Source organism: Pseudorca crassidens, chromosome 2 (assembly GCF_039906515.1).
Source record: "Pseudorca crassidens isolate mPseCra1 chromosome 2, mPseCra1.hap1, whole genome shotgun sequence".
NCBI lineage: Eukaryota > Metazoa > Chordata > Mammalia > Artiodactyla > Delphinidae > Pseudorca > Pseudorca crassidens.
Genome location: NC_090297.1, coordinates 133489712 through 133507224, shown reverse-complemented (window position 1 = coordinate 133507224; position 17513 = coordinate 133489712). Strand labels below are relative to the sequence as shown.

At 34.9% G+C, this 17513-nt stretch overlaps 1 protein-coding gene across 12 annotated transcripts in view; it reads right to left on the bottom strand.

Moving 5' to 3' along the window:
- Nucleotides 1-17513, bottom strand: part of RASAL2 (RAS protein activator like 2) — a 380363-nt gene that overhangs the window by 74660 nt on the left and 288190 nt on the right. For all 12 annotated transcript variants that reach the window (XM_067728748.1, XM_067728749.1, XM_067728751.1 and 9 more), the window contains one exon: nucleotides 11773-11879. In XM_067728748.1, coding sequence (XP_067584849.1) covers nucleotides 11773-11879 — 107 coding nt within the window. The remainder of the gene's footprint in view (nucleotides 1-11772; nucleotides 11880-17513) is intronic.

Here is a 17513-nt window from a genome sequence, read left to right as displayed (position 1 = left end):
GGTTCCAAGTCCCTGTACGTGCTCCATTATCCCATTGGACTTCACTTACAAAACACAAATCACAAATCCAAAAATGAATCATTAAGAATTTTGAGATGTCAACCACTGAGCATTAACCTCCATACAGAGGACCTTCCTGAGTGCAGGCCCTGTGCATTGCACTGGTCTCATACTCATGAAGCCAAGCCTGACTCTTAGGTTTTTGGCTCTGGGAAGTGAAGAAATTTGTAGTACTACAAAGTTAGAAATTCAGAGGGAAAAGAGTTTTGGGGAAAAACGTAAGTGGGTACAGTTTGGAGCAAGCTAAATTTAAATTACTATGGGACACTGGAACTAGGCATTAGGAGAATACTAACAGAAGACTGTTTAGAAGGCTGTCAAAACAATATCACTTTATATTCCCTGATTTGTGGATCATTAATTACATTGCTATAAAAAGTCATAAAAGCATCCCTCTAATATGAAGATCTCAGCACTAATGAAAGCTAAAAGAGTATTCCGTGCAAATGGAAAAGAAAAGAAAGCTGAGGTAGCAATACTTATATCAGGCAAAATAGACTTTAAAAGAAAGATTGTAGCAAGAGACAAAGAAGGACATTACATAACGATAAAGGGATCAATCTAACGAGAAGATATAACAATTGTAAATACATGTGTACCCAACAGAGGAGCACCTACATACATAAAGCAAATATTAACAAACATAATGGGAGAAACTGATAGTAAGGCACTAACAGTAAGTGACCTTAATACCCCACTTACATCAGTGGACAAATTATCTAGACAGAAAATCAGTAAGGAAACACTGGCCTTAAATGAAACATTAGACGAGACGGAATAATAGGTATATAATGAGAACATTTCATCCAAAAACAGCAGAATGCACATTCTCTTCAGGTGCACATGGAACATTCCCCAGGATAGATTACATGCTAGGTCACAGAACAATTCTCAATAAATTTAAGAATATTAAAATCACATCAAATATCTTTTCTGCGGTATGACACTAGAAATCAAACACTAGGGGGAAAAAACTCCAAAAACAGCAGGCTAGTAAACAACCAACAGGTCACCGAAGAAATTAGAGGAAATTAAAAAATACCCGGAGAAAAATGATAAATGAAAACACAGTGATCTAAAATCTAAGGGACACAGTAAAAACAGTTCTAAGAGGGAATTTTATAGTGATACAAGTCTACCTCACAAAACAAGAAAAATCTCAAATAAACAGTCTAACCCTACACCTAAAGGAACTTGAAAAAGAAGGACAGACAAAACTGAAAGTTAGGAGAAGTAAAGAAATAATAAAGATCAGAGTGGAAATAAATAAAATAGAGACTAAAAAGACAATTAAAAAGATCAGTGAAACTAAGAGCTGGTTCTTTGAAAAGATAAAAAAAAATTGATAAACTTAACTCTGCAAGAAAAAAAGAGCTAGGGCTCAAATCAATAACATCAGAAGTGAAAAATGAGAAGTTACAACTGACAGCACAGAAAGACAAAGGATCATAAGAGACTAAGAGGAGCAACTATATGCCAATAAAGTGGACAACCTAGAAGAAATGAACAAATTCCTAGAAACGTACAATCTCCAAGACTGAATCAGGAAGAAATAGAAACTATTAACAGACCTATTACCAGTTACTGATCAATTTATTAAATTATTTATTTTTGGCCATGCTGTGTGGCTTGTGGGATATTAGTTCCCCAACCAGAAACTGAACCTGGGCCCATGGCAGTGAAAGTGCTGAGTTCTAACAACTGGACCAGCAGGGAATTCCCTGAATCAGTAATTTAAAAAACTCCCAATAAACAAAAGTCCAGGATTAGATGGCTTCACAGGTGAATTTTACTAAATATTTAAAGAAGAATTAACACCTATCCTTCTCAAACTACTCCAAAAAGTTGAAGAGAAAGGAATGCTTCCAAACTCAGTCTATGAGGCCAGCATCACCCTGATACCAAAACAAGACAAAGATATCAAAAAAAAAAAAAAAGAAAAAGAAAAAAAGAAAGAAAGAAAGGAAGAAAGAAAATTACAGTCCAAGATCACTGATAACACAGATTCAAAAATCCTCAACAAAATATTAGCAAACCAAATCCAACAATACATTAAAAAAATCGCATACCACGATCAAGATGGATTTATCCCAGGGACACAAGAATTTTTCAGTATTTGCAAATCAATCAATGTGATACACCACATTAACAAACTGAAGAATAAAAATCACATGATTATCTCAATAGATGCAAAATAAGCTTTTGACAAATTTCAACATCAATTTATGATAAAAATTCTCCAGGAAGTGGGCATAGTGGGAACATATCTCTCAACATAACAAAGGTCATATATGATAGGTCCATAGCTTACATCATACTCAACAGTGAAAAGCTGAAATTATTTCCTCTAAGATCAGGAACAAGACAAGGATGCCCACTCTCGCCACTTTAATTCAACATAGCGTTGGACGTCCTAGCCACAGCAATCATACAAGAAAAAGAAATAAAAAGGAATCCAAACTAGAAAGGAAGAAGTAAAACTGTCACTGTTTGTAGATGACACGATACTATACGTAGAAAATCCTAAAGATACCACCAGAAAACTACTAGAGGTCATCAATGAATTCAGTCAAGTTGCAGGATACAAAATTAATATACAGAAATCTGTTGTATTTCTATACACTATCAACAAACTGTCAGAAAGAGAAATTAAGGAAACAATCCCATTTACAACTGCATCAAAAAGACTAAACCTACCTAAGGAGGTAAACGACCTGTACATGGATGGAAAGAATTAATGTTGTTAAAATGACCATACTATCCAAGGCAATCTACAGATTCAATGTAATACCTATCAAAATACTAAGGATATTTTTCACAGAACTAGAACAAATAACTTTAAAATTTGCATGGAAACATAAAAAACCCTGACTAGCCAAAGTAATCTTGAGAAAGAAGAACAGAGCTGGAGGAATCACACTCCCTGACTTCAGACTATACTACAAAACTACAGTAATCAAAACAGTATGGTACTGGTATAAAAACAGACACACAGATCAATGGAACAGAATATAGAGCCCAGAAATAAACCCATGCTTATGTGGTCAATTAACCTATGACAAAGGAGGCAAGAATATACAATAAGGAAAAGACAACCTTTTCAATAAATGGGAAAACTGAAGAGTTATATGCAAGAGAATCAAACTGGATTACGTTCTCACACCATATATAAAAATAAAATCAAGATGGATTAGAGACCCAGATGTAAGACCTGAAGCCATAAAACTCCTAGAAGAAAATATAGGCAGTATGCTCTTTGACATCAGTCCTAGCAATAGTTTTTTGGAGCTGTCTCCTCAGGCAAGGGAAACAAAAGCAAAAATAAACAAGTGGGACTACAACAAACTTAAAAGTTTTCGCACATCAACAAAAAGACAGTCTACTGAATAGAATAAAATATTTGCAAACAATATATCCAATAAGGGGTTAATATCCAAAATATACAAAGAAGTTATACAACTCATCATCAAAAAAACAAACAAGCTGATTAATAAATGGGTGGAGGACCTGAAGAGATATTTTTTCCAAAGAAGACATACAGATGGCCAACAGACACCTGAAAAGATGCTCAAGATCACTAATCATCAGGGAAACACAAATCAAGACCACAATGAGATAACACCTCACACCTGTCAGAATGGCTATCATCAAAAAGACAACAAATAAGAAGTGGTGACAAAGAAGTAGAGATATGGGAACCTTTATACACTGTTGGTGGGAATGCAAATTGGTACAACCACTATGGAAAACATTATGGAGGTTCCTCAAAAGATTAAAAGTAGAACTACCATAACAGCCACCAATTCCACTTCCGGGTATTTACCTGAAGGAAACAAAAACATTAATTTGAAAAGACATGCACAGCAATGTTCACTGCAGCATTATTTACAATAGTCAAGATATGGAAACAATCTAAGTATCTATTGATAGATAAATAGATGAAGAAGATGTAGTATGTATGTGTGTGTATGTTTGTGTGTAACACACACATACACTAGACTGTCGGCCATTAAAAAAATAAAACAAAATCTTGCCATTTGTGACAACATGGATGGATCTAGAGGGTATTTTGCTAAGTGAAATAAAGTCAGACAGAGAATGACAAATACAGTATGATCTCACTGCTATGTGGAATGTAAAAACAAAACAAACAAATAAAACAAAATGAAAAACAGACTCATAGATACAGAGAACAGATGGTGGTTGCCAGAGAAGAGAGAGTGAATTAGGAAGGGGATTAAGAGGTACAAACCTCCAGTTATAAAATAAACAAGCCATGTGGATGTAATATATAGGATAAGGAATATGGTGAATAATATTGTAATAACTTTGTATGGGGACAGATCATTAGTAGACTTATCATGGGGACCATTTCATTGTATGCAAATGTCAAATCACTATGCAGTACACCTGAAAAGAACATAATATTGTACATCAACTAGTTTTCAGTTAAAAAATAAGTAAATGATAAATTGAAATACATAGATGTTTAATATAAAACAAACAAACCATTTAAAGATCCAGTGGAGTGGTACTGGCATTGATTATAAAATTAAATGGCCTGATGGTAGGAAGGCACCTCAGGGGTATTACTGTTTACCAGTAATGCTTGTACCTTGTTGACTATAGGTACAGCTAAGAAGTACAAAAATACCTTTCTGTACAGCTAACCCTAGCAAATCAAGAATTTGGCAAGGTTTCCTTTGTATATTTCTAACTTCCTAACTTCTTTGAAAGGAGAAAGCATCTGATATCAGTTATACTTAGTGGTTAACTATATGCTCCCCTAAGTGAGTATTAGCCCTTCAAAACGTTGATCTCTGGTTGTGATATGAAAGTAGTTAAGCCTCTACTTCCCCATTAAAACAGAAGAAAAATATCTTGGCTTTGAGGAGATGGCCTTATAGTACACTATCCTTAAGAAAGAACTATATTTGAGTTCATCCTGTCCTCTCCCTCAAACAGCCCTCTTCTCCTGGACAGGATAAGTTGGAATCTCCACTAGTTAGCACTATTGCAAACCTATTTCTAGGAATAACCATAGATTGAGGAGGTTTTCCATCATTCTTTGATTCTTTCAAGTTTAGGATCTTGGCAATATTCCCTGCCATTCCTGCTCTCTTCCTCCAGGTATTTGCTATCTGCTTTCTATCCTCCTTAAGGGGTTGTATCTATCCTTAATCCTTTTTTCTTTTCTCCAAATTTTACATTTCCTAGGGTGTTTATTGTTAAAAGATTTTAAAATTACACCCGTTCTGATTACAAAATGATTTAGAGGTATAGTTAATATTTAATATCTTCAGACTATAATTTTTCTTTTCAGACATCCCTATGTTTATTATATTATTTTTACCTCTGGTAGTAATATTTTGATAGACACATAATATGAATATGTATTCATATATACATGAATACAAATGTTCTCTTTATTGAAAAGGTATCACTGAAGGGTAATCCTACTATTTTAACTCCATGCAGATGGTCAGGAAAGAGAAGAAAGATGAATAAAGAATCTTTAAGCAGCAGAGGAAAGAACTTTAAGTGTCCTGGAATACAACAGCAATGAGAATATAAAAGTTGAAACAGGATTGTAGCTCAGGTGCTATGAATTCAAATTGAATATTTTACTGCTAAAACAGATTCTTAGGCTGGTCAAAGGCCACTCTGCCACAATAAAGCAAGTATTTTGTAAAATTAGACTGGTCATCTGAACTGACTGTGGTAAACACTCAGAAGGGCAACTAATATACAACACAGCAACTTGTTTGTGAGCGATAGCATGCCACTGAGAAACTATCACTTGCTAGTTTTTTATGGCAGACTTGAAGGTACAAAAGAAGGCACTGATGTCCACAGGGAATACATTGACTAAGTGGGTTCCTAATACTTTAACCACTCATTTAGACAAATAGTTCTCAACCCTGGTTGCATGTTAGAATCATCTGGAAAGGTTTTAAAAAATACAGAAGACTGGGTTCTAGTCCAGAGATTCTGATTTAACTGGTCTGAGGTGGAGCCCAGGCAGCAGTATTTTTTGAAGTTCCTTAGATGATTTTTGTGTACAGCCAGAGTTGAAAACCACTGGTTTAGACAATGAACACTTTCTGGTCTTTATTAAGTGGGCATGAAGCTTTCTGTCTCTTTGTTTACCTTGGAAAAACAAAGATCTTATTGAGGATTCTATTCAAAACAACGGCTAATACCAACTGAGCCCGATTATCTCAATACTTAAGGAAGGTTGTAACGTTACTTTTTTTTTTTTTCAGAATTTAACTTAGTCTACATTTATTCCTCTAAAGCTTTACTTTCTTCTAAAAACTATGCAAAGGTTCCATCTTTTGACAGTCTTTTGTACCTAGTATGTCTGATTGGGAATGCTCAGGAGTCACTGTGACAAGAACACAAGGAGGGTTACATAGGAATAGTCGGTTACTGCTTTAGTTCAACTTTGCATTCTGGTTGTCTTGGCATGTATTTTAGTGCCTGAATTCTTTCAGAGCCAAGCTCAAGGCTAATATAAATGAAGCAGCTGCGACTGCATTGTGTTACATTCACAGGGAAGGCCAACTCAGACCATTGTGTTATGGAAATGAAAACACTAAGCGAAGCACCTGGCCCAGTACACAGCAGCTTTCTTTCAGCCAAAGCTAAATTGATGGCAACGTCTAAGGAGAAGTGATACAAAAATCATAAATATCAATAGTCACTTTATAAATAGAATATTAAAGAAAGAAGCCTGTCGCAAAAACTCAGGCAATGTGAAACAAATATATACAATTACAAGATGTTAGCATATTCCCTTTCTGAATTAAATTTAAGTACCTGGATAACTTTTCATTAGTTTACTCATTCCTTTCCAGTCACTCTTGTAACATCATTTAAATGTAGTTTTAACAATATATAAAACATACAATGGATATTTTATTTTAAAATATAGTTTTATATATAGTTTTAACAATATATAAAACATACAATGGATATTTTATTTGTGTTTAAAACACAAATATGACAAAGGCAAAAAGTCTAGCAGGATGTTAAAGAAAAAAATGAAAAATAGTATCTTTAAAAAGAGGCAAAAAACTATTCAAATGACTAAAATTGTTCTTGAAGAATGTAATAGTCAAAATTCAAATCTGCAAAAACATTGCCAGCTTATACGTATATCTGACACCTAAATTGTTCAAAGAAATATCCACAGAGATAAATCATTAAATAAAGAATCCTACCTAGTTTCACTTCCCAACCTAAGTAGAAAGAGTATATACTACATACATAAAATACCATAGCCCTGGATTCCAAATATAAATTAAGATCTCTCTTTGTTGAAGAGAAAAAAAAAAGGTAACTATTTTGCGCAGGTGCCCTCCTTTACTCCAAATGATCTCTTAGTAGTTATTAAATGGTTTAGTAATCCACTTGACTAGAGACATCATCTGTAATACCAAGAGAGTAAGTGTGAAACATAGTCACTTGATTCAGGTTCTTAGATAACTCATTTATATTTTATCCACTCAACAACTACTTGTTGAGTGTTTCCTATATGCAAGGCTCTGTCGTTAGACATTGGGGTAGCTACAAAGATGACTCTACTCAATGCTCTGCGGTGACCTAAATGGGAAGGAAACCCAAAAAAGAGGGGATATATGTATACGTATAGCTGATTCATTTTGCTGTACAGTAGAAACTACCACAACATTGTAAAGCAACTATACTCCAATTTAAAAAAAAAGTTAAGTAGAAGAGATATTTATTGTCTAATGAGGCACACAGACCTACAAACAAATAACTGCAATTGGAATTAAGGTGAAGAGATATGGAATCAGAGTGGAGGAAGAACTGAATAACTACCCTGCAGATCTCTGCTTTTCTTATGCCTATGATTAGCTATAAGTACAAATACATTTAAACATTCCCAAAAGCTGAGACCTTAACTTAATCTATAGGTTCAGTGGCCATGACTTCCTTGTTTCATTTCTTACATTCTTATTTTTAAACTTATTGACTCTGCTGTCTATCTGCATAAAGATGGATTAGACTAAGTAAGGAATATACATGAATATACTACTTACTAGTTATCCATTTTAAGTTTAGAAAATATAAGTTTGGGGGAATAAGGAAGATATACAAAGATATATATCCTTTCTGCCTTATCTAGCAGCAGTCAGCAGGATACAAACAACTCTTATCCATTGGCTTCTGGGGATCTCTCAAAGGCTAACCACTACTCTAGAACTACAAGCAGTGTCAGCTGATAGCCAGGGGTGGGTGCTGGACTGGCCTATTGAATGATAGCCCCTTACCTATCACCCTGAGTTCAGATAGTAATAGCAAGAAGAGTCACTTAGGTTAGAGTCAAGTAATTTACCAGTATGTCCCAGTATTTATATAACTTGGTTTAGCTTTTAAGCCAAGACAAATATTTCAATTAAACCAATCTTTAATGCTTTAGTGGCCAGCAAAATTTAGTTAAGCTTGACAAACAAACCCGCTCACAGTCTTGCCCCAACCTACCTCTCCATCCTCTCTCTAGCCATTTTTGCCTACATGCTTTTCAATTCCTGCCTCGAAAAGCAGGAAATGCTTTCCCATATTCCCTTGAAGCGTGAGTCACCTTATGAAGTGTGTCTTTCCAAAATGCTATTCCCTCAAGATGGAATACTCTCCTTCCCCCCTCAACTATTTTCATTCAGCCTTTGAAACGCAGCTGAAATACTGGCTCCTTGACAAAGCCTTAGCTTACACAGTGCATTGTTAAAAACCAGTGTCACCATGCTCATCTACCTCCTTACGAATCTGGTCATTTTTCTGTCTCTTGCTACTAGACTGTAAGTTCTCTTGTATGGAAATTCTGTTGTGTTCATTTCTGTTTCCCCAGTACCAAGTAGAGTGCCAAGAAAGCATCAATAGTCTCATCAATATCAATTGGTGAATCACCAATACTTTGCCCAAAGTAAGCATTCATTAAGTGTGTCACTGTCAAGAATTTCCATCAAGACTTGTTAAAAATCTATTTCATCTGCCCTCAGGAAGCCTGAAAATAGATCTAGGAAGAATAAGGCCCTTTTGGAGAGTCCACAACTAGCTCCTTTTTGGGTCCTCCTGATGGGTAGTGAACCTGCTGTTCACCACAGCAAAGACACCTGAGTCTTTGAACTACAAGTACTTGTGCTTAAATCTCACCCCTGCCCCTTCATAAAGTTAACATGAAAATGATCTTTGAGGTACTATATAAGTAACTAAAAGTTAAGTATCTCAGTTAGGTTCCTTTTTGTACTGCTTTCCCATATTCAGAAAGTCTTTTGTGATATTTATTACAAAAATATTTTGTGTTGATCTGAAACTAGACATACTTCTTCTGGCAATACATTTAAGTGATGTAAGTCACATTAGCTATTGGTATCATATGGAGATTTAAAAAATACAATGTACTTCCACAGACATCCAAGTACTGCAGTGCCTCATTTAGCCAGCATATTTTGGTTTCTCTTAAAAGAATATAAATTATTTATCTAGCATTATCAAGGAGTGAGGAACTTCACAAACTAGATTTTTCGGAATAGCAATTTTTATAAAGCTTCACATATCTTTAAGATTTTAAATATTCTCAATGGATATATATCACACAATATTACACAGTTTCCAGTTTTAAAAAACAGCCTGGTACAAACAATATAATCTCACTTTTCCTTGATGATTCAGGACTATTATTATCAATGTCAATTACTACACTATGCACCATCCATCCTGTAATACGATGGTACCCTTAAGGACTATCAATAAGTATAAGGCTATCTGCCTTTATCCTAAATGAATTCAGATTGTTTTTATGACTCCTTGTTTTTCATTTTCTCTGCCTCCTCCCTCTACTCACTGACATTTTTTTTTTTTGCCATTAAAAAAAAATTGCAGTCAGTGTGTTTGCATGGTTATTTTTCCAAACAATTGTCTAGATGAAGGCTTATGAATGGCTAAATTCTACTAGAGAGCTAAGTGCATGGGCTTTGTGACTGCAATTTGCTAATCAGGAGACCCTTCTTTCCCTCAGTATTTCTAAATCCATGACGTGGCCGAGATTGTAAAAAGAATAACAAATGAGGGAATTCCCTGGCGGTCCAGTGCTTAGGACTCAGCGTTCTCACTGCCGGGACCTGGGTTCGATCCCTGAGTAAGTGGTCTGTGAGTAGTGCTAGTCTTCATGTATATGCACCATTGGTTTATTACTTTTACTCAAAAATAATTAGCCTTATTATTAAGGTAAACCTTAAATTAGCTGTCAATTTATTGTTTAAATATAAATGAAAATTGTTATTTCTAATTAATTCAAATTTTAAAAGGCCAGTCATGAACTTCAGATTCAATATAGGAAGTATTTCAAAGTTACCACATTGCAGAGGAATATTCTTCTTCAGCTACTGATGTTGAAAAAAAAAAAAAAATTAAGTATTCACCATTCTATTCTAGCATGACAGTAGTAAAAATTCAAATTCTAACTCAAACCTTTTCACCAAACTCTTTATATAGATAGTTAGTTTCACTATATTTGATTGGTTTCATCAGGAAAATAAGAAGGGGAAGGGAGAGAAAAGATGCTTTTTTCATTCATGAAAACAAATTTTAAATAGATAGTTATGACTATTAGAATAAAGAAATTTAGTAAAAGGCATGAAATCCAGTATTTTAAAACTCCTGTCACGATTTGGTTAGAATATTAATCCAACACTTTCTTGTGGTCTTTAAAAATGAGAAGATTTGTAAAAATTTGAAAGGTGTCACAATAATAGATATTCACAAACTCTACAAGGCACCTAGATATAACAAGGGGAAATCTTGCTTCTCAGGATTAATGTAAAATAAAACATTCACTTTGGTTAATTTACAAGTGAATGCCAGCTTTATATCTCAAAATACCAGTTCTACTTAAAAGGTCATCCTAACTTTAAAAACTTGTATTGGAATAAAGAACACAACGTATTAACTTGGCTGAATTAAAAGAAAAAAAATCCTTTTTTTCCCAATAGAAAAGGCTATTTCTACTTTATACTGATTTCCAGTGTACCTATAATAATGACTAACTTCACAGATGTAACTCTTTTCAAGTTTAAAAGTAATTAATTTTAATAAAATGATATGAATAGAAAGTAAGTATATTTCTTATTCAATAAACAAAGAAAATGGATGAATTAAAATCTAGGCTACTCCAAGTTATATCAAAGAGGTCCAAATTGCAACTGGTAGTCACCTGACCTGATCACTTACAGACTTTCCATCTCAGCGTTCCTTCATATTTAATATTGATTCTCAGTACTGCCTAGTCAGTTTAAGGAGTATTTTTAACTGGAATATTTCTTCCAGGGTATTTCTTAAGCACTTATATAGTCATCTAAAAGATGGCTTAAGCAAAGCATAGGCCAGGTTTCAGGATTAGAACTCACAACTGTCTAATTTTCTAATCTAATTTTCTGATTTTCTGCTCTGCAACTTTATGAGTCTCACCATTCTCTGCTTAGGCTCCATCACTAAAAACACTATACGCCGTCCTTTAAAAAAAAAAAATTCCTACCAGCATCTTCATAAAATTGTGATAGGTTTTAGTTAGTAACTTGATAAAGAAATTCTTGAAGAACAAAATGTTTTGATTTCTTAGCAACTGTCTCTAACTCTAAAAAGAAAGGAGAAAAGTAAAGTAATCTTTTAGAGAAAAGAAACACTTACTGGTACTTTGAAGGGTGAGGTATTTGCAGTATCCATAGAGTTGGGTTTCTCTGATGTACTGGTCCCTGAGATACTCCGTCTGCGGGGGGACCTTTCTGCTGGCACCTCTGGAAAAGAAAAAAAGAACATCATAAAAAACCCAAATTTAGGATCTTTCGCTAAACTGTAAAATTATTGATTTTTTTCTCACAAAAAATCAGTCTGCTTTAAAGATACATTACATTCTATCTCTACATAATTTGTTTCTTTATCTCTAAAGAGATATTATTGAGACACTAGGGAGACTTGGTCACTGTTAAGAATCTGCTTTACTGTGACAGCTTATATCTTTATGCACATATAAAAAGTAATTTCCTCTGAGCTATGTTTAATATCTCTAAGTTCACTTAATATTTGCATCTCAGTATATGAATCTACTTCTCTATGTCAGCAATATAGGAGTTAATATAATCCAGTGAAATTTTTTCATATTCTTGTGAACAAATTTTGCCTAGTGAACATGATTTGATGGTGTCTGCACAAAGGTCAAAGTTCAGTTCTGTGCAGATAAGATGATTCACTAGCCTGCAGCCAAAGGTCCATGAGAAGACTAAAAGCTGCTGCTAGGATAAAATAACATATATGCCTATGCTGATATAAAAATAGATCAGCTTCTCCTTGTTCTGGCAATATGACCTCACTAAGATCTTACTCTGGAATCCTAAATCTGTTCAAACTGACCTAACAAGCTTCAGATTTTGCAGATGATGTGGTATTCTCCAATTTAATTACTATACACTATATTAAGGTTACATTAAAAATTTTTATAGAGTGATATACATATATATGCATATATATATGCACATAAACACGCACACACAGATGATAGATATATACATATTATACCTTTATCACAACTGCTTCCCATCTCCACTTCAACTGACAGACATAGGAATCCAGCTTCTCAGATAACATTAGATAATCTCAACATGGACAAGGGAAAAAAAAAACACATCCTAAAAAGAGTATTCTGTGTTATCTTCCAGATCTTAAAAAATAAGGAGTAAATCGTGACTCCGGAGACTGACATTTTGATTCCTGCTGTTCTCCCTTTAAAAGATAGATGCAGTTTAAACTTCCATTTCTGGCCTCCTGGCCCCTGAGATCCGTGCTACTTCCACTTAAGAGAAAGCGTTTTTTCTCGCTCCCTCCCTGTGTCTTGCTCTTCCCCCTCCCTCTCTACAGCTTGCAGAGAGAGCAAGCGAGAAAGCAACACACAGGACTGCAGCTATTCAATCAATTGTTCCGACTGCACATCCTCATTAGTTACTTTCAGGCTATTAGCAGACGCCCAACCACTGCCTCCCCTCAGTTACAGCAAATTTCACAGTATTACACTAATCTGCAGAAGAAAAAACATTTCCTGAAATTTATATTCATCTAGTGCCAAAAGGACACCATTTTACACAGACCCAGTAATACACACAAATCAATCCCTCCTATGAAAATCCAGTTGGGAGTGCTTACCCTATTACTATCTTTGCGTGCTGGACACTGATTTTCTTCCGTGACTAAACATTTCTTCACTGTGACATCCTGACCAGTAAGACATAAGCCAAATCGCAACATGCCTAATGACCGAGAGGTTGACAACACAGCATCTTAAATGCATGCAGTACAAGGAAGTTCCATGCTATTACTGTGTTTTAAAATTATGACCAATAACTGCCTCTCAACTTCTCTCTAACCATCTGTGGTTAAATGAGCCTTAATGTACAAAGCCATTTTCAGAATTAGGCACACATGAATTCTACTGCACATTTCTAAAAAATGGTACTATAATTAAAATTCATAGGAATGGCACAAAGCACTGAATTTAAACAAATCAGTTTGTCAGAGCACACTGAACAACAAGACCTTCAGACTCCAGGAAGATGACTTTAAAGGGTGATTATCTAAGTCAGGCAATTCTATATGGGGGGCAGGCAGGTGGGGATAGGGGCTGTTGAAGGTAGAAGGAGATCTCATCTTTCGTCTGATAATTACTGATCATTAGAAGATACATGAGATTGAATATTATAATATAATATATTTTAATCTCTGAATAATTGACAGAGAAACCATATTGGGAGAAAAATAAGTTCCATTAGCAAGGATAAAATGATCTAGTAAACAGTTTTCCTTAATTTGCAATGTTCTGGCTAAGGAAGGAAAAGAAACTTATCTCCTTACTGTCTTCCAAACATCTAATTTTAGTTTTCAGGCATATGAACTCATTACGTAAATATATTTCAGTGCTTTTAGCTATTTGAAATTATTTTGGCTATAATGAGCAACCACATTTCAAACCCTAACAATATGTTCTTTGTTATACTTATCTTTAGATTCTCTTTCTGTATCATGAAAAAAAAAATCACAACTCTGATGTAGCTTAAAGAGTGTCACTGGGGGCTTTCCTGGTGGCGCAGTGGTTGAGAGTCTGCCTGCTGATGCAGGGGACACGGGTTCGTGCTCCGGTCCGGGAAGATCCCACATGCCGCGGAGCGGCTAGGCCCGTAAGCCATGGCCACTGAGCCTGCACGTCTGGAGCCTGTGCTCCGCAACGGGAGAGGTCACAATAGTGAGAGGCCCGTGTACCGCAAAAAAAAAAAAAAAAGAATGTCACTGGGTTCAAAAAGAAGAAATTAAATTATTTTTGAAGTTTGAACAACTGCCATTAAAGAGGGAAAAGCAAGGAAACAAAATAAGCTAAATCAACTAATGATAAGAGGAGGAAGTCTACACTTCTTGACTTTCCCAGCCCTCACATCAGTGCAACTTATCTGCTGATGTCTTTGAATGTTAGGGTTGCTTAGTTTTCAGAAGATTCATAACTATTTGAAAGCTGAGAGAAGAACATATACCCAAAGAACTAATGACCACTTAGAAACAGGGGAGCAGCATCAGGAAGAGCAGAATTAACAACTTGCTGGATTAGTCACAGGCTGGCCTGCATGTTAAACTCGTCCAGCTACCTTTGACTTTAAAGCTTCAAGCAAAAAGGAAAGCTGCTACTATGCTCTTAAAGCTACATTTCTGCTGATTTGGATGGAAAATCTATACCAGTCCCAGTAGACCAAAATTAGACAGCTTTCTATCCTACCCGGCCCATTCTACATACTACTGCATTATTTTCACTTGCTGTAAAAATTAATATTCTTTTCATAGTCACAGTATTAAATTATAGTCATTTTAAAATATGCTCTCTCTCTAAGACAAGAGGCATATGATATTGTTTCGGTAGATAAAGGTCTAAAACTAATTTGTTCACTTTCTCACCCTCTAAAAATAATATTTTTCATCTTCAGATTGAAAGGCAAAAAAAGTTATAAAAAGTCCAGTTAAGTTTTAAATTTATCTCTTCATTTCCTTTGCCATTGGGTATGAACTGAGATGAGGTGACAACTTATAATAATGAGAGATAACCTCCAATACAGCTCCACATAGGATGATGTATTGAACAAAGAGAACATCTGGGTGCTTTTCTTAGCAGCTCTACCAACTATCCGTGTGATTACGTGTAAGCCATTTCAACCTTTCCTGCTCTGGTCTGCATTAATAAACTGGGTTATTCAGACCAACCAGAGATGAAGACAAGATGAATCAGTTTATATGCTTTGACCCAAAATTAGCTTTTTGGAAGAATGGGGCTCTCTAAATCCAAAATACATTATTACAATGTCATTTCCTCAAAATACACATTTTCTTCTATGTCAGTGTGCTTTGTTTTAAAAGTGTGGCAAAGTAATTGACAACTAGATAATTATAAGGGCAAAGGCACTTTTGGTGGAAGATGTGCCTATCTGACAAACAGAACTCAATTCTGCCTTTCAGACCTAATAGTGTGTTCATGGCCTTTAGTTTATTTATAATGAAGTCAATGTAACAAATGGTGTTTCAGGGAGGGAAAAAGAAGAGGACAGAGAAAGGGAGATGAGTAGGAACAATAATTTCACTACAGTAACTATAGTGAATAGGTAGATAGATGCATTGAGAAGGTGAGTGAGAGCCAATACTTAAGGAAGTGAAGAGGTCAGGCTTGTAGATTTATCAGGGAGGGAGGCTGCAGACAGAGGGAGAACAATACAGAGCTTCTAGGGTAAAGTGCAGCTGGGAGGCCAGTGGGGCTGCTGTCGGTAAGTGGGGACAAATAATAGCAGAAGGCCTAAGAGGAATTAGGGCAGGCGTGCTCAGATCATGTAGGCTTTGTAGGCCTACACATAAGGACTTGGCTTTTTACTCTGAAAGAAAAACCACCTGGTGAAATGCACTTCATCCAAAGGTACAAGTCACAAAGAAATACTATGGAGAGACACTTACTGGCACTTTCTTAATTTTTTTTTTTTTTTTTAGGATTTTGAATAATGAATGTGATTGAAATGATTCTAGAATATTATTATGCTTGGAAAGAGAGTAAGGAAAATGCTTATATTAACTGAGGGTTAGGTTCTAAAAGCCTCTACAAATAAATGAGAAAAGTATCTATTATGTAATGTCATTATGATAAAATATCTATAAATATCAACTATATTTACTTTTTGTTCAGTCACATTTAACCAAATTTCATATACTGTCATGTCATACATGCATATACTTAACATAAACAACATAGCTAAAACTGTCATGAATTCTGATAATGTCTATTACTTAGAGTAAGTTACAATGGTTTTTTTTTGAAGTAGAGGAGATGATTCAAAAATACGTTTTTTTTAGGAGAAAAAGATGTACTTCAAAATTATTTAAGTACCTCTTTTGTGAATAATTTGTCTAAGGCAGAAATATTTTTCTATTTTTATGATAATTTGAGTTAATGTTAAATGCTTGTTATGTGCTAACCACTGGGTCTAGTATCTCTTACTTAGTTCTTGTGGTAGCCCCTGAGGTAGTAGCAATTTATTACTCTCTTAGATGAAGGTGGAGGCAAAATCTAAAGAAGAGAATAACCTTACCAATGCGAAAGTAATTTCAGAAAATTCAAAACAAATGATAAACAGACCGAAGAAAGATATTTATAAAGTTTCGATTTGGTAGACAATGATGTAAGGAACCAAAATATCCTCCTTACAGCAAAATTCTCTAGTTATGACAGACCAGAAAAACATTACATGTTCACAGATGCAGTCAGATGGCATATACAGTATGTCTAAATACTTCACATTAACAGCAATCCAAGCCAATTCCTAGTAATTTTGTGTATAGAATTATAAAACATCAATGAATGCGAATGCTCTGTCAATTATAATTATTCACAGGCCCCATTAATATTTTTGACATTATATTTAGGAAACAAGTTCTCTATTGTTATCAAAAGGAAATTCTTTAGTTCACTTCAAAAACCGTTTCAAAAATCAAAAACATTTCAACAAAGCATGATAAAAAATTAAATACACACCAGAATGTTTGGTCACCCATTCAAGTCACTGGAATTTCAATGTGTATAGTGTTGCTGTGAATGAATCCACTTCGCTATCATCTATTTTCCCTTATATTGCAAAAATGATGACAAAATAGGATGTGATAAGTCCATGGCTCAAGTTATTAATGAATGAGTTAATAAGCAAATAACTTATTTCTCCATGCTGTGAATTTTAAATTAGGAGAATGCTTCTTCCACAGGAGGCACAGAAGACACTTAAGGAACAGAACAGGAAGGAAGGAATAGTATTAGGAAATGGGTTTGTACCTCTTTATCAAGAGGGCCTTTAATAACAAATGGCAAACAT